The sequence below is a fragment of the Cyprinus carpio genome, chromosome A15 (genome assembly GCF_018340385.1).
Source record: "Cyprinus carpio isolate SPL01 chromosome A15, ASM1834038v1, whole genome shotgun sequence".
NCBI lineage: Eukaryota > Metazoa > Chordata > Actinopteri > Cypriniformes > Cyprinidae > Cyprinus > Cyprinus carpio.
In genome coordinates, this window is record NC_056586.1 from 17,842,691 (window position 1) to 17,861,502 (window position 18,812).

Genomic DNA, 18,812 nt, shown 5'->3' on the forward strand with positions numbered 1-18,812 from the left:
TTAATCCTAATCTCCAAATTAAAGATTTTATCGTAGACAGTGTTTCTGTGTAAAACTTGAGGTACACATAGGTGTATATACAGCGGCCCCAAAAAGTAATTACACTTAAAGGGATTGTTCACACAAAATTAAAAAAAAAATGTCATTATCTAATGACTATTAAGCTGTCCCAAAACTGTGTTTTTTTTTCTTTAGTGGAACACCAAAGAGGACAGTATATGGAATGTTTAAATTGTTTTTGTTGCTGAAATTTTGGTTTTGTAATGTCAATGGGTCCAAAAAAAAAAAAAACCCTGTTGGATCTCATGAACTTTCATAAACACTGAGACATTATAGAAAATAAATAAACAATAAAACAAATATAAAAATATATAAAAATAACATTAATAGAATGTGATGGTGAGTAAATGATGACAGAATTTTAATTTTTACGTGAACTATACCTTTAAGGCGCACTTAAATGCTGAATGTTATTGCATTACATAACAAAATCAAATCAAGTGGCATTGTTTTAGACAGACAGAAAGATAATACAGATAACACAAGCACAGTTTTCAACGAAAAAAAAAAGAAAAAAAAGAAAAAAGTAAACCAAGTTTGTTGTGTTTTAAATTCTAAAACAAGAAATATTGTTCAAAATTAAGGTTAAAAAGTATTCTGACATTTTCTGGTTGTTAAATGTTAGTAAGAAGAACTACATACATCTACTAAAAATCAGCTTGATACGTAGCTTCATCATCATAACACGTACATACTGTATGCGTGCAGCTCGCACATGCACCTTTAATTTTTTTTGCAGTAATTAGCTTGTCCACAAAGTGGAGACAATGCCTCAGTCCGTTGTTTCACAGTCAAAACTGAAAAACAAACTAGTGGAGACAGCAACAACAAAAGATGCTTTTGTTGACAAGCACTTGTGTGAGTGGGTTAAGAGATACACGCAACTCTAGTTTAAACAAGCACAAAGACAATTTTATCAGTCATAACTTCTGAAGAGAAATAGCGCAGACAATGGACAAGGACAAAACTTTATAGTGCGCATGTGTTGAGGGCCGGTGTTCAAGCATGCTATCAAACACAAGTATACTGTGGGCTTTTTAAGTCACTGACAAAATGGCTCACAAAAACTGAAATTATTTTTAACAAATGATCCAGCAGCTTTTGCAGATGCCACTTGGTTTAATATTTTGCCAGTTTCAATAAAAATTCAGTTTTAAGTGCGCACATAAGTGTCCACACACTTTAGCAGACTGCTGTAGGTTACACCGATATTTAACTTCACTTTTTAACACTGAGAATGGTCATTTGAAGGCACTCATCTTTGAGCACTTCAATGTCAGTTTTATAGGCATTTGTTTTGACCTCACTGTAGAAATCCGGCTTCTTCATAGCCAACGGTGTCTCCACGGTGATGGATGCACCCATGAGTGCCTCTGGGCTTTGGCCCCACTGGAAGAGACCAAAGAAAGTGGACAGGGCCCGGCCCACATCATTACGGGCCCCTTCATTGACAAAGCAATAGAGGATGGGGTCTGCCACACAGTTGAGACTGGTGAGCGCAAGAGTCACATGATAAGCACCAAACAAGTTCTCTTCGCCGCCACAATCGCAGGGGTTGCTGAGGTAAAGCACGCTGCGCCACAGCAGGAGGACGTGGTAGGGAGCGAAGCAGAGGAGGACGATGAGGATCAAACTGAGGGCCAGCCTCTTGATTTTGGCTTTCTCTTGCCGCTCGGTTGAGACGTTACTGCGCACGGCTCTCAGGATGCCTCTGTAAGCAGCCAACATCACACCCCAAGGCACCAAGAAGCCGAGGAAAGTGCGGTAAAGGTTGATCGCGGCCACCCAATCCTGCATGGGATACTTCTCAAAGCAGAAGGTGTGGTTAAAGCGGTCCTTGAAAAGCTCATCATGGAAGAGAGGTGCAGAGTTGGCCACTATTTCAGTTACCCACACAACGGCGCTGACAAGCAAGGCTGTTTTGACCCTGCGGACTTTAGCAAATTTCAGAGGATGAGCCACCGCCAAGTAACGATCCACAGATATGCAGCAGAGGAAGGCGATGCTGACGTAGATGTTGGTGTAGAAGATGAAACCGAACATCTTGCAGGACACTTGACCGTGGATCCAGTTGTCATGGTGGACAAAATAGTCAATCCAAAGGGGCAAAGTGGCTATATACAAGAGGTCAGCCACCGAGAGGTTCATCAGGTAGACCCCCAACTCATTCTTCTGTCTGACCTGCATGTACGCAGCCCACAGGGCAATGCAGTTAGTGGGGAAGCCAAGGACGATGACGATAATATACAGTGCCGGCTGGAAGAACTGGTCTATGTTCGAGTCAACATTGCACGAGGTTGAAATGTTACACATGGTCTCTTCGCTTCCTCGGAGACTTATATAATCAGTGAAATTGGCTGAGGCTTCTATGGTCCCAACTCAAGCCATGTTTAAAAATAAGACTAGAAAGTATTGTGTTGTATTGTAACACTGTAGCCCACTACGGTCTAGCATGGTGGGCCTGATGTGTCACATGTCTCCACCACATTTCATGGCTAGTGTTAAACTCTCGGAGAGCAATGAGGTCAAAGACGTATCCAAAAGAGAACATTCCATTAATCCTCATGAAACGATCAACTTGGAGTGGTTTCAGGTGGGGGTCAATGTTTTTTCAGCAGTACGAAACTGTCACTCCCATCTCTGAAGGTCGCACAATGACTAATCTTCTTTGGTCTGTCCAACAACATCCATCTGCAAAATAGGAAAAATAAAAATTTTTGAGATTTGGGAGTTATATGACTCATTATTTACGATAGCTGTAATGTCTGCGATTTTTGTTATTGTTGAGAAATGTCCTTTCCTGAGTAGTGCTGTGTATCTGTTTGCACTGTGATACAATGCGTGTATGTTTTTCTATTCCCACCCCTAACCTTGGTCATCCTCGCATTAGCATCTGTTTGTTTGGAGTTCAGCTGAATTAACATTCATTACAAATTTCCATCTTGTTCTTTTAAGGTTTGTATCTGCTGGTACAGAATCTCTAGGAGGAAGTTTCTTTCTGAACAGGTGTTTGTGCAGATCTTGGTATGAAGCACACACAAGCCACTTTTATAAAAACCCTTCAGATTCATACAGTACTCCCTAAAAAAGAGGTTTGACTAACACAAATATATATATATATATATATATATATATATATATATATATATATATATATATATATATATATATATATATATATATATATATATATATATATAATGAATTTAATTTATATTTATTTTATAATTTAACAATTTAGTAATTTACAACTTCTCAGTTAAACTGTATAACTTTACATTTCGTTTTTTAAATTATTAGAGCAATTAAAGCAATAATAATGCAAATTCTCTTCACTTTCACTTACATAATTTGTCACATGTTCAGTTTCCGTGCGCTTATCAAGGATAACAAGTAGCCTTTTTGTAAATGGTGTTGTTATTTAATCGTAGTGATGTTGCACCAGGCTTACTGTTTGCTTCAGACTGTTTATAGATTCATAGAGAAATTGTGACTGTGCAGAAGAGATAAATGAGAGATGCTATTGTGGAAGCTAACTGTGCAAACTTTAGCATCCATATATAAGATTACAATCACGAAAAAGACAGCACAATATTATTTCAAACATGCCCTACAAGTAAAGACTCTTGCTTCTTGTGTAATTTTAAGGGTTTTTTTCTACCCTTAAAGTAAATGTAACTAATTTTTAAACTTCAAAGTGAGTCAGTGTCGTTTAAACTTCAGGCTCAAAGGAAATAGCTGAACAATGTGGAGAAATGACTCAGTGTGATTCAGACTCTGGGGGGACAACATCCCAAAACCATATCAGTTCATTCTCTGAACTTAAATAAGTTTGAAACTTAAACTACTGGAACGTTTTACATTTCAGGATAACTAAGACTACAAGTTCCTTAGAAATGATATATTTCCATTCCACTTATGTTACCCTGTTTAAATAGATGCATTTTCTTGACTGAAAATAGCTGCCTTGGGGTGTTACAAATACTAGTGAACTGGTTTGTTTTAAAGGGACTTTGTATATAGAGTCATACTGCTGTCATTAATAGTTTACAGAATGTTTTTCAGTGTTGCAAAGCCAAACTCAAAATGGACTACTGTTTTACAAAGATACAAGACAAAACGAAAACGAAAACCAATTTTGCTCTGATTGAAGAAACAGATACAACTTTACTCTAAACCCAATGCTAAATATGACATGCACTCTATTTTGATCACTATCAAAGGTCAGAGATTAAAATAAACAGATCAGTTAGTGGAATGAAAGAGAACTTCCCTAGTGTGTCACCGGTCTTACGATATTGCTTGTGTGCATGATGCTTTTCAATCAGTAGGAAATATGAGATAACAGCAGAAGTCTGCTGCCCTGCAAGGGGCCAGTAACTGTGACCGATATGCCAACAGAAACTTAAAAATCACTGGCCTAATCCAATCTGTCATTCTGCTACAATATCAATATCTTATAGTGGCAGATAACAATGTATCCTTTAATAGAGAAAAGCACCACAGGGAAAGAAAGACTTAAAGATGATGGAATGTAAACCCCTGGATAGTTGTCAAACCGACTTCACTTTCATCTGGGTTGGGTGATAAGTGTGCAGGAACATAACTGGCAGTGACGATGTAAAAAGATATCTCAGATTAAAATACGCAGTTTGTGTGCATTTACAACTTTTGATCATATCAAAGTTTGCATTACACAAAAGGAGAAGATCTTTTAATGTAGTGTAAATAAATCTAGCTGGCCTTTGTTCATGATCATTGTGGTAACATAAAGCACAGAATAAACACCTGTTGCTCTCATTTTCCCTCTATAGACAGGTGGAAATAATGAACAAAGCACTCGGATGTCGGATCCTATCTCCCATAACCCTGGAAATGACACTATGAACAATCAAGGGACACCTGTGTTGCAGTAGTGGTCAGTCCATCACGCTCGTCTCCAAAATTGGCACCTCGGAGTACAAAGAAATGGGTGTCTATAGCCCCTAATGAGACTAGATATAGTGTTGTGTCATGAAGTCATCAAAAACACATATTGCAGAGGACTGCTTAACAGAACTGGAACGAATGACTGAAAAAAGGTGAATAATAGATATAACAGTAAAGTTACAGCTGCAAAAATAACTGAATATCAAGATGGTAAATTCAATTTTAAATTTCAATTTCAATTTTCACTTTATTGTTGGAATTTCTTCCAAAAATTGTCTCGCATCCCATAGCATTTGCTGTCTAACATTAATGCACATCAGTAAACATTACACAATACAATACACACACACACACACACACACACACACACACCGTATGTTAATACAAATCCATCCGCAGAGCAAATTCTTAAGTCCCTTCCATTCCTCAGAATCCTGCGGATGAGCCTACTGTACACTTTAACAGTAATGACAACCGGTACTAATGTGCATTTAGTTTTACTCTTTGATTTGTGGTGGCACAAAAACATGTGAAACTCTGCATTCTTCATGATAATGAAATGATAAGCATTCTAATACCACATCAACCTGTAACCTGTTGCATGTTTGACAGAGCACCAGAGTGAATAAGCTCCCATTTTAACACAATGGCCATGGCTTGCAGATAAAGCTCACAAAAAGTTTCTGGGTCATTTCTGGTACTCAGTTTTCAAACTCAAAATTCTTGGCTGTCCTTAGGTTACTCATTAGTTACATCTGTTTATAACTGTAGGGGTGGGTCTGAGGGCCCTATTTTAACGATCTAAGCGCATGGTCTAAAGTGCACCATGCAGGTGCACTCAGGGCATGTCCGGATCCACTTGCTAGTTTAAAGATGGTAAAACGGATGGCGTGCCCGGACTCATGGTCTAAATGGGTTGTCCCTATTCTCTTAATGAGTAGTGGGTGTTTTTTGGGCATAACGTGCAATAAACCAATCAGAGTCTCATCTCCAAGCCCCTTTAAAAACCTGTTGCGCTCGCACCATGGCAGGTTCACTATTTAAATGGCAGAATGGTATTTTTCATATTTGTGTGCTGCCGTGCATCCCTGTGTGTGTAATAAGCAAAGTGTATGCACGTTGTGCACCCGCCTATAGGCGCATATTACTAACGTGCTCTTTAAATAACAAAGAAAAAATATTGCGCCTGACCAGGTTTGAGCTGGTATATGGTGCAGTCTATTTTCAGTTCCTGAAAATAGCAACGCGCCAACAATGTGCCTGAACACATCTCTTTTTTAGACCAGCTTGCCTATGGGTGCACAAATGAGCGCAAATGCATTTGCTATTTAAACATTTTTTTTTATTTATTTTTTTTACTAGAGACAGAGAGACAGTTTACGAAAAATTTACATTTTAGCATCATTTACTAAATGAGCCTGTTGGGTCATATGTTGGGTTGTTTTCTCCATTACTGGGTAGTTTTTGTGTTACCCAGCCATTGGGTTAGTGGCTGGGTCACTCTCACTGACAGCTAAAACCATACACCCCTCCCCATCCCTCAGACGAAAAAACCCAGTGCAGGGTTACTTCAACCCAGCTGCTGAGTTACAGTCAGAGCGCAGACTTTTTTTGCACCTCTTCAGGAGAGAACGGTTCTCAGTGCTGCCTATTTGGTGCACTTCTTCAGTGAAATTAAGGTTTGTATATATTTAATTTAATTTATAAAGTGTTTACTGGGCTGTAAATGATTTTATTTTACACAACACAACATACAGGGACGAGATGTCAGTCATCTAAATACGTCAGCAGTGGTCGTTTCACATGATGGAAACCCCTTTTGCCTTTGCATAACATAAACTGATTTTATTTGTTATAATACTGCAAATAATATTGTTATAATTCTCCTGTGAACAGCAGCCCATCACCAGCTCGGATTTTGGTGAAACACCGGTGCGAGAATCAGCACTACGACTTAAAACACTAATTAAAATGCTACTTTTATATGTTACATTTTTTATTTCTAAAATGCTTGTTAAATGAGTTTAAATGTATGTAATATTGTAAACTATGCTGTATTCATCCAAATATATTCAATTTGTATTATAATTTAGATCATGGGTGTTCTTGCTGATTGATAAATGTTCACCTTTTATACTGTTGCCTAATTAATTCTGTGTAATTCTGTGTGTGATTTCTAATTTCCAACCCATTTTATGTCAGCGATATAGTTATTTTTAAACAATAGTTGAGTTAAATAAAATAACCCAGCATAATGGGTCAAACGTTTAACCTAACCAGCTTGGTCAAAATAACCCAGCATGTGTTCTGTCCAATATTCAACCTGCACTGGGTGACCAATCCAGCATTTAACCCAGCATTTGTTACAGTGTAGATGTACAGACAGGCAGACAGATACAGAACATACAGAACTTTTTTAATGACAACAATTTTTGATCTATAGATCTATTAGGACAAACTGCCCAAGGGTACAGCATGTTGCGTAAGCAATATTTAGTGGCGGGCATTCAATAACTATTGCTATTTTAAAAAATCTATTATAGAAGCCAGACAGGATAGCGTGGTTTTGCTGCATACATACAAATAAATGATAATCAACCCCTGCAAAATGCTATCACGTTCCGAGGAAGCCTGTTTAATAGTTTCAATTCCAAGGGCTGAATATGGTAATTATCTCAATCCAATCCTTATTCCTAACAGCTCAAGTGTCAACTTTTTTACCCACTCCTTGTGATGTAGTTTTCGTTTTGTTGTGTGAGACACACTTTTTTGTGTGACAGATATAGTTACATGCAGGAAAAATTTATAGGAAAAGGAAGGCTGGACACTTGACCCCTGAATGACCTGATCTCCCAAGGCACAGGCTCTGTCATGAAATAACAAATGTTGTTATTGTCCAGTTTGAAGAGCGAACTGAAGGTTTCTGAAAAGTAACATGCATTCGTACAACAATGCAAATGCGGAAACACCTTCTAAAACAAACAGCTGCATACATAATGATATAACGATTTGCATTTTTTGTGTAACTGTGGTTAGCTAAGATTAACAAATTAGGCCTAGACCCTGCCAGATGGATTTTATCAGAGCAATTAACAGCTTTATGATTTGATAGTTTTCCCTGTGGTTCAGTGGGTCATGCTAAATAATGAGTGTAAACATGACAGCCTTAACAAGACCCTTTCTGCCTTGAACCTCCCCCCTTTCTGGTCTGATAGGAAAGACCACAATATTATCAAATCACTCTCACAATAACAAATACAGTTAGTATTTGAAGAGAAGAGCCGTTAGATTTCCAATTTGGAGGTGATGAGAGACAAGCCTTTCAGCTATTTCTTAATTAAAGAGCTGGAGAGAGACAGGAAGAGAGAAAAAGAGAAAGACATGAGTGAAAGGGAGGCATCCAGAAAAAAGGCTGAATCTAAAATAGAAAGACTGATTATTCATTTATTCACTCATTTGTGGGAGATCAAATCAAGGATACAACAGCCAGGCCTGACAAAACTCCTGGACATGCAACAGACACCGGGGTCAAACAAGGTTTATTAAAATGTCCACGGGAAGGGCAAAAGGACAGCTAGATCTAAAGCTAGACATAACCTTACACAAGGAATATTTCATATGTGACAACAGATGTAGATATGTTTATAGACACACAATGACAGAAATCTAAATATATATTTTTCATAATTTCCAAGAATTCCTGTGTACTAAGGTTTTACAGCTGTGGTACAAAGAAATGCCTGAAAATGGCCTCTAACTCTATTAAGGAAAGTGGAAAATTCTGCAGCAGGCTGAGTGATTCAAATTTTGTTCCTGAAATCACCCAACAGCAAGAGCTCCGTCAAAAGCAGCTCTTAGAAACCATTTCTATTGATTCTATTGATTTGTACAAGGTTGAGTAACTGCACCAACCAATGGCACTTCAACCCTCCAAAAGGTGAGGAGCCGACCACTATATAAGTTTGCTCTGAGCGCCATTTTTCTCATTCAGTGATGAAGATCATCTTGCTGACTCTGCAAGCAAGAAGCTGAGAAAGAAAAAAGAAACTCAGTCTGCTGCTTGTTGCCGTGAGAAGGAGCCCCCAGCAGTGGAAGAAGCCAGAAGCCTTCCCCTGCGGCCATCCAGCACATTTAAGGGCAAATTTCTGATTACATTACTGAGCAATTTCCAGCGGCATTGTTTGAAATGTTATGCCGTGAATGTGGCTGCAGATGGCCATGGTGTGTGCGTCGCCTGTCTGGGCAGCGTCCATGCAGAGGCTGTGCTTACCAGGACAGAATGCTCTTACTAAGAGAGCTTGAGTCTTACCCTTCTCCGCTCGCAGATCACCTTCTTTAATGATGACTCTATGTCATTGACTGCTTCAGATGCTGAAGAGTGGGCGTGTTCCAGTTAAAAGCCTGAGACCCCGCCTCTGACACAGCCAACAAGGCCCAGCGTGGACAGTAAGCTGATCCGTATTCTAACCAAGGCTCCGGAAAGGCTCATCCTTGGCCTCCTTAAAGAGTGGTACCTGAAGGGATGCCGTCAACATTCCTCCCACCAATGCCCCCCATCCTGTTCCTGCCGAAAGTTCACTAGAAACTGACCAAGACGTGGTGCACCCCCTACTCTGCGCGAGTTAACCCCTATACTTCTACTGTTGATGGCGGTGATGTATGAGGTTATAGCAAGCTCCTCCCCTCTCTGTGCACCTCAGCACTTGCAAACAGGGCTTATTCAATGGCTGGCCAGGCTGGCTCAGCGCTTCACACTATGGTGGTGCTCCAGGCCAAACTTCTTTGCACAATGGATGAGTCCAGCCAGAATTCCTGCGCACAGCAACTGACTTGGCTCTGCGAGCTACTAAGGCCACTGCACAGGTGGATGGATTTGCCGAGTGGCAAAAGTCATCTCAGGCAGTGTGTTACCTCCAGGAGAAGCAATCCATCTCGGAGACAGATGAGAATCCCCATTCTGTCACTTCAGTCGAAAGATTATGACAAAATGGTACTCAGAGGCGACTCATATAGCGGTCGGCTCCTCCCCTTTTGGCGGGTTGAACTGCCATTGGTTCATGCAGTTACACAAACATGAACAAAACAGGCTTCAGTATCAGTAAACAGGAGTAAACAGGAGTTTCCCCATAAGCATCAGTGACGCAACGCTCATTCCCTTATCTCAGAAAATGTTTTACTACAGTAATTATGACATTTTATGAGGGAAAAACACATGCAAAAAACATTAACTGGAAATCAAGAAATGCAGGTGAGAACAACTCTCATATATTGCATTTTCAATGAAAAAAAAATTATTTCTGTTTTTAGCTTTTTTAGTTAATTCTGAAAAATGTCATATCAGGTTTATGCCTAGCCCTGGAGAATATGGCAAAGGGGAGGTCATGTCCTGTGGTTAACTGCTTTTTCTGGATTGTTGACTTGTGAGATTTGACACCTTTCCCTGCTGGTAACCAACCAATTTCTTTTTAACAGTGATACATTTCAAAGAAATAATAACAATGTAACTTTTAAGATCCAGCTAACCATTTAGTAACTCTGTCATTTGAAGATCTACACTGTATCTGTATTTGTATATGATTTATTATAATTTACATATTATATTCAATCTAAAACTTTATTTTAAACAGTATTTTGATACATTTTATTTTATTATAAATATTATGCGATCAAATCACATATGACCTAAACTGAATATCTGATATATTTTTACTATTAAAACTTCATTACACACATCAAAACCATATAATTGAAGCCATAAAGGTGATTAAAACATGAAATACATTTAAAGAAATAGCCAGTTGATATACACCCTTAAAGACATCCTTTATAGATTCATATCTATTTTAATCTAAAATCCTGATAAAAAGATGTAATTTTTATGATACATTTTTTTGTCATTTATGATAGACATCACACACAGAGATGCAGCAGAGAGCAGATTTTCTGTAATTTAATCATTTCTCATTCAAACTTTCGAAATAAAGCCTTCCATTCTAAAATTATGTAACACCATGCAGATCTGGTTTGGAACCTGCTACATATTTCCTAACTGTGAAACTACAAAAGCCATAACAGTCGTACATGTTATGACACGAAAAACAAAAGGAAAAGTGACTGTGCTGTTCTGCCAGTTCAGTTTAATCTAATACATAAACACAAAAATCAGCTATTGCAAAACAGGTCAACGTGTGAATATTTTCCTGATGTTTATCAAGACATATTCTTCCTCAAACAGTCTTTCCTGTCCTAGAGTGATGTTTAGTGGAAAAAATAAAATCATTCAAAGACAAATGTAATTACAGACTTACATCATTCTGGTCTTGTGGTCTGCATTAGCCAACAGTACAAAAGAGCTGATGAATGTGTCATCACCAGTGATGAATATTATGGTCTTTGAAATCTGGCTCCTTTAAGTGTGACATGTCAACTTCAGTATGATGGTAGTGGTGCAAGAATCCCAACTAAACTTTTTTTATTTTACTGCCAGGATGCACCTGGCTGTTCAAACAGCAGAGGCTTTTAACATGAGAACGTTGGGCAACTGAAAGGGAACTAATTCAATTGGGCTACAAACTACTCAGCATGATGAATAAGCAGGTAGCTAGGCAGGACACAAACTCATGGTGTCTACCTGAGGGCATAAACAGGTCATTCACCACACCATGCCGGTGCCCACTGATGATGCCATTTTGCATTGAAGGATTGAAAATGATTCAAATTTAGCAATGATGTTTGCTGTTCACTGATGCACAACTAAACAGACAAATCAAGCTCATCAGCTTTAATTCTTAAAGTAATTCGGAGTTCATGCACCTAGAAAAGTATAGTCCCACTTCAAAATTTAAGCTTTCAACTTTTCAACTCTCAGGAATGTTGGCTCGCTATATATCCATTGTAAGTGTGTTACTGCAACCACTATTAAAGGAATGGTTTGCCGACAACAATGAAACAAAAGCGGAAAGCACGCACTGACCAGGAACTGTCAAGCTCCAAAAAGAACACCATAAAAGTGGTTTATAGTACTCATGCACTATTTAAGTCTTCTGAAGCCATCATGATTTATATGCATTATGAGAGGAACAGACAAAAATTCAGCTTCCTTTCCACCGTAGCTCTCAAATGTCACTTGTGCTTGCATGTATTCAAACATAAATAGATCTCACGTGTCACATCACTGAAGCTAGTTTGAAAATGTGCCAACGAGAGTGAGACGGAAATATGAAATATTATTATAATTTAAAGTAATTGTCCTTTATTTTATTACATGATAATGTAATTTGTGACAAAGCTGATTTTTAGCAGCTATTATTCCAGTCTTCAGTGTCACATGATATGCCATAAATCATTTTAATATGCTGATTTAGTGCTTAATATTCATCAATGTTAAAAACAGTTCTGCTGCTTTATATTTTTGTGGAAACTGTCATACATTTTTTGGCGTTTCTTTGATGAATAGAAAGTTTGAAAGAAAAACATTTATTTTACTTATTTAAAACCCCATTTTTTGTTTTATAAGCTATGCATTACATAAGTGAAGAAAATAAACCCCAACTGACTTCCTGATATGTCTATTTCTTATGCGGACATGCACTTATACACACACACATAGACATAAGCAAATGCAAACCTTCAGAGATACACAAAATGAAACTTCTTAACCTCTGAATTACACACAAATGAACCTCTCTGCTTGAGGTCACGATGATAATAAACATCAGTTATGAGCTTCATTAGAATACACTTTTATGAGAATGTCGGGTTTTTCATCCATAATAATTAAACAAATTACTGGCTTACGTTCTTATTTTGTCAAATCAAATCACTAGGAAAACTGTTAAGCGACTTAAAATCCTCCTTTGGAACTACTAAGCATTGGTCCTTTTATTTGTTCTCAAATAAAAGTTTCTGAGAGGAAACGGTCCATTATGCCAGCACACCATGTTCACATGGCAGACTGACCATGGGTGATCTGAGTAAGAACTACCCGTCTCTCTTGGTATTGATTCAGAGCAGGTATTTAATCCTTTCCTAACTGTGTTTTATGCTCCAGTGGAGAGGTGGCCGTGCGTCTCTAGAGAGACCAGGGCAGGCATCCTGCAAGGCGAATTAATGACTTCAATAAAAGTGCTACATTTTCCACTGAAGTCCCCAGTCAAGGGTTTTATTGGTAAGGTTTAATTTGGCTTAAAACAGCCGGCTGCTTTAGGCAAGGTCACAAATTCTAATCGCCTTTACCCCGAATCGCAATTAGAACAGGTATTAGCATGATGATATGTTTTCTGAAGACAGAAACACTAATAAAAATACAAACACACTCTACCGATTTTGTTGACACTAATTTCACTTCAAGCTCACTCGGCCGGCTTCATGCTGTTTTTTGATAAAGCTCAGAGGAAAAACCTCCACATCTCATCTGGTGCATCTGGTCCACTTCTGCTATTGTTCTGTTTCATCTGTGATTTTGTTGACAAGCTGTAACTTGGCAGCAACACAGCACAGAAGAGGAAATTGCTGGCACCTGCTTAGCAAAAAACCAGAGCAATGTTTAAAAGGAAACTAGATGCAGTGTCATGCTGAGAAAAACTTCAAAGCAGATAAGGATTAGTTTATGTGACACTGAAGTGGCCAAATAGTTTAGCAGGGTCAGGATAGGGTAAAGAGTCGAAAACCATTATGAAAGAAAAATTAACCACAAGAAGACTCACAACATTCTCACAAGTGTGTATTCAAATGAAGCCTATACCTGAAAGAATGTTTACTGGCATTATGTCCTCAAGCAAAAAGGTCATTTGTGCATATTCAGTAATGTTTGTAATTGCGTGTGTGTGTACTTTCTGCTTTCCTACACTCTAAACAAAAAGGTTCAGGGGTTTTGCAGCGATTCCATAGAAGAACCATTTCGGTGTTTCCAAAGAACCTTTCATTGAACAATTCTTAAAATAAACATTTTTTTCTTAGTGTGCATTTACATTTACTGTTGCTCTGCAAAGTTTCATGGATGATATCCAGTCATTTTCATAGGAAAATGAGTTTCGTATAAGGGTGAAAAAGTTCCCATTGCAGATTTGGTTCTGATTCAAATCGATCAAGTGAATTTGTGGTATTGAACAACAGAAAGCTTCTTCATTTGAAAGTGACTATGCATGAAAGACTGCTCACACATGGCTACAAATTGACAATGGACCTTTTTTGCCCACAGAATTTGAAATGTGACCACACCTTCAGTGTGTTTTAATATTCTGAAGAAACTTTTTTCACTACTATGTTAAAGGTTCTTTAATGGAACCAGATAGGCCAATAAATAAAATGTTGATAATGCTGATAATAAACATTAACTTGACAATAATTAACAGGACCTTTGCCTGCCAAGGAAAATGGTCAAAACAACTTCTGAGCCCACACTACAGAAAAAAGCACACGCAGAGAGCAGGACTGTTACAAAATTGTGAACAACACATATAGTAGAAGCTTATCTCAAGATATCATCAATCCCCTACTGCATTCATCAACATTTTCTTTTCAGCGATCGATGAAAGCCTGTTAAAAGCTGTAGTTGTAAAAGCCTAAGGAAAGGTTTAAAATGCCATCTAAACTGTTGGCGATGACCTAACCTCCATATTTTATTCTTGCACGTCAATACTGCCACAAATGAGTACACCAATAGCTTCACTAAAAGCTTCTAATTTTGTCCAGAGACCACAAGGGGCTAAAGATTACCAGCCAATACAGAACATGTTGAGTTACACCATCTAATGTGGAGAGAGACAAACAACAACGTGCTTTATCGGAGACCTGGTGGACTGTTGGCATTTTCACTTTTTAGATAACACATTTAACATGGTGGGACTGTTTACACAGGGTTCTACTGATCCAGCCATTCATAAATTAAATTAATCGTGATCCAGATCGAGCCTCTGGCTCTAAGAAGTGAGATGGGTATGCAAGATAAGCATATGTCTGCTGGCGTGATATAGCTTGATGTATGGTATGTTTCTGCTGAAGTCAGTGTCAGGTCGCTGACCAGATCAAACCATTCAATAGAACTCACTGATACGCTTAGCATGCTGCACACTTTACATAGACACCAGAGTCCTTTCCATAAAACCACAAAACATCAAAGCAAAAAAGACAAAAAAAAAAAACACAAAAAGCAAAATAGCTTCAATTTATGCCATTAACTTCAACCTTTGCTGTGAACCGTTGGCACAATATAATCTGCTCCGACTGTAGGTGTTTTAAACTACAAATTACTCCACATATTTAATTATACACTTAAATGCTATGAGTTCATTAGTAAGTTTGAAAACAGCCACTTGTGGGGCCACCATGCCACTGGGTTATAGCTTCTCTCACACAATCTGGTGCTCAAACCAGACATTACCCTCACAAAACACCCTTATTAGCTCAGGCGGGTGGCACTGGAGCAGACACCTCATTGGTTCACGGGAAGATTACTCTTCTCTTCTAGTCATGCTTTTAATGTTAGTTCTTATCTCGCATCCCAAAGAGGGCAATTACTGTTTGCTCAAAAGGAATGATTAAATGTTGCACTTGTTTCCTAACAAAACCAAGAGAAAGACGCCATATCGACCAAGGCACAAAGGAACATTCCAGAAAAGTGTTTCACATGCCACACTGCCTTTTGCCTTTAAAAGATCAACCATATGCTGGAGATGGTGCAAGAAACCAAATCAGCCAAAAATTACAGCAAGGAGAACAGGAGAATACATGCATCTCAGGTGCCAGGTTTACATGTCACTGTATTGAATTCAGATTGCATTACATATAAAAGCTATTGAGTTAAAATGAAATATGAAACTCAGCTACTGCAGTATTAGTTTTCATATATTTTTATCATTCACTGCAAAAAATGGATATGCATGACTGATGCTTTTATATGACAAATGTGAGTGAAAATATATTGTATTGTACACTATGCATCTAACATACTGTAAACACTGCCAAAGGCCTTTTATAGCTTGTTAAATTGCTTGTTAAATCAAGTTGTACCCACTATAACCCACATGTGTTCAACAGGGGAATTCCAGTGGAAAGAACACTCAAGCATCAAACTAAATGCATTAATACATAAGCTATTATAACTAAAGAGAGACTGTTGTCCTTTACAATTATGCCTAATTGACAAGGTTAACATTATGAGTCATTTAAAACATCTGAAATGCAGTTTCCTTAGTCAACGTAAATGAGTCATTTAATAAAAAGGGTGTCTTTTGTGTCCCTCATGAATACATGTGTAAATAATGACATTTAACAATGAAAAAGCTGAAACCTACTTTTAACTGTTATTGCCCACACTTTTCTTAACAGAAAGAAAGAAAGAAAGATGCTTTTTTGGCCTGTCACAGTGTCCTAATCCTTAGCACTGCACAATGAAAGCTGTTCTAACTATATATATTTAGATTTATGTGGACTAAAATGTGAATATTCTATTAAAGTTGCATAAAGACAAAGTTGTGTAGAGTGCATTTCAAATAACTGTCTCTTCTTTTTAATTGCTTTACTATATATTTTGTTAAGTTTGTGAGGTAGGTATAATCTTAAATAGTCAACACCATTATGATGATTTTGTAAACATCTGCTTACCAAAAAAACAGAAATCTGCAAAAATAACTGCATTGAATTCCCAACACTGTAAATACCCTGTAGTGTCATAACCTCAGATGCTCTTAATTACTAAAAGAGCTGTTAAACTGTCAACACTGATACCATCAAACCTGTCACCAAGTTTCATAGCTGAATGTCTTGTTATACATCACACGCCTAAATTACATAATATTAGATCTCGAAAGCATGGCAATGGCAATAAGTACAATTGTGTTATAGATTCGTTCAAATTGTTTTGTGACACTTGTTTTTAAAGTAATAAAAGCACGATTTAATGAGCTATATAACGTCAATATCAAAAGAAAAAACTAAAAGATGCCACTTACATGATAGTGTGTCCGCAGGTCATTTAGTAATAGCGACACTCATACTGCCAGTGATAGAGGTGTTCTCTGTATCTCCAAACCGCACACGCAGCGACAAACCCAACAGAACTCTTTCCCTCACTTGAATGAGGATCCGGGCAAACATCAAGCACAATTTAGGTGAAAGCAGCCGTAACTTAGGTCTGTAGATTACATCACATCACATTACCATGACAAGACGAGGCACACTTGCGAAGTTGCAAAGCGCAAACTGAAAGTGAGCAGCTGGAGGGTGAGGAGAAATGTGACGTGCGTTATCCAATACCGACCGTCCCATTGAAATATTGGCTGGAAGTTCGAGATGTGATTGCCATGACTTCTGGATATGATTAAACTCGGTTTCAGAACGTTCTGATTTTTTTGTTTATCATTTGTTTTATAGAGCCAAATCAATATATTTGCCAAATCAATATATTTGTTAATGCCAAAAGATGTCACGTCTTAGTCCATAGCCAAATGTACTATTTCAACATTTACGCATTTAGCAGACGCTTTTATCCAAAGCGACTTACAGTGCATTCAGGCTAACATTGTTTTACCTAACATGTGTTCTCCTGGGAATAGAACCCACAACCTTTGCGCTGCTAATGCAATGCTCTAGCACTGAGCCACAGGAGCACATCACTATCACTAAATAACTCCCAAAATATGATAATGTAAAATGTGACTAAACCTATTTATGTGCAATACTTGGACACTGGTTTCTGAGAGAAGAAAATTGATTTTTTACAGAAATCTGCTGGAGTTCGTCTCGGGAAACTAGAACATTTAGCCAAATGTCAGTTGTTTAACTCAATACTTTTTAAACAGTGATATACCCATTGTGCAACTCTTGCTCAGCATTGAGTGTGCAAGCTTGAAATGAACTAATGTGAATCACTAAAGGTGATATGAAATGATTACACACTTTCAGTGTTTTCGTAAGCCTGCCCCTAAAGCTGATGCTGCTTCGGGTGACACTGCAAACAGATGACAGGGAAGTTAACATTATAGAAACGACAGAAAATAAGCCAGAAGGCTGGCATTGTCCTACGCAGTACTGTAAACGAGGCTGATGCTATCGTAGCGTTACCTTTTTGCTCTATTTTGTCAACTAAAATAGTTTCAAACAAACTCACAACTGAGCCTCTGCACATCTCCATTCAAACACAACGTTTTTTCAGTTATGAATGAATCTGCGTTTTTAAATGAATCATTTCAACGAGTCAATTCAATTATCCATTCATAAAGACAGTCTCGTGCTTCGTTCCTGACTGAATCAGTTGTTCGAACGAATCAATTGAGTGAATGATTCAGTGATGAAATCAGTAACTTGCCGCCACCTCATGGCAGTTATAGTTTAATTTTTAAAGGATCATTCCAATTATTTAAATCATTGAATTTCTATACTCAAAATGTTATATTTGAACATTATTCTCAACATGAACGTATGAAGTTAATTGCACTCATGCAACCTCTGAGCCTCATTAAATGTCTGTAAATACCTACAAGCCACTTCTGTGTTCTGTGCCACCTCTGTGGTGCAAATGAATTTTGTTAACACTGATTTTATTTGATCGGTAACTTATTCTTATTCCATTGTTTTATTTTGAAATTAAAAAAAAAAAAAAAAAAAAAAAAACTTGAATTTGACATATAAGTTAACATACTTTGAATAAAGTTAGAAAAAAATGCCCCTGTAAATCACTTTAAGGAGTCCCAATATTACTTAATAATTGTTATTGTTCAGAAGGTGCTCCTGAATTTTTTTCTGTGCAACTAATTTCTATTCACCTAATAATTATCAACACAATAACTACCAAAAAAAAAACTAATAAAAAAGAAATTAATAGT

General features: G+C 37.7%; 1 protein-coding gene across 1 annotated transcript; it reads right to left on the minus strand.

Annotated features, from left to right (window-relative positions):
• Positions 1–393: 393 nt before the first annotated feature.
• LOC122134504 (G-protein coupled receptor 4-like) lies at positions 394–17,569 on the minus strand. Its single transcript, XM_042771294.1, has 2 exons — positions 16,941–17,569; positions 394–2,751 (listed from the first exon to the last, which is right to left on the minus strand). Exon 2 carries the CDS (start codon positions 2,371–2,373, stop codon positions 1,279–1,281), a length of 1,095 nt encoding a protein of 364 aa, XP_042627228.1. The 5' UTR covers positions 2,374–2,751; positions 16,941–17,569; the 3' UTR covers positions 394–1,278.
• Between the last annotated feature and the right edge of the window lie 1,243 nt (positions 17,570–18,812).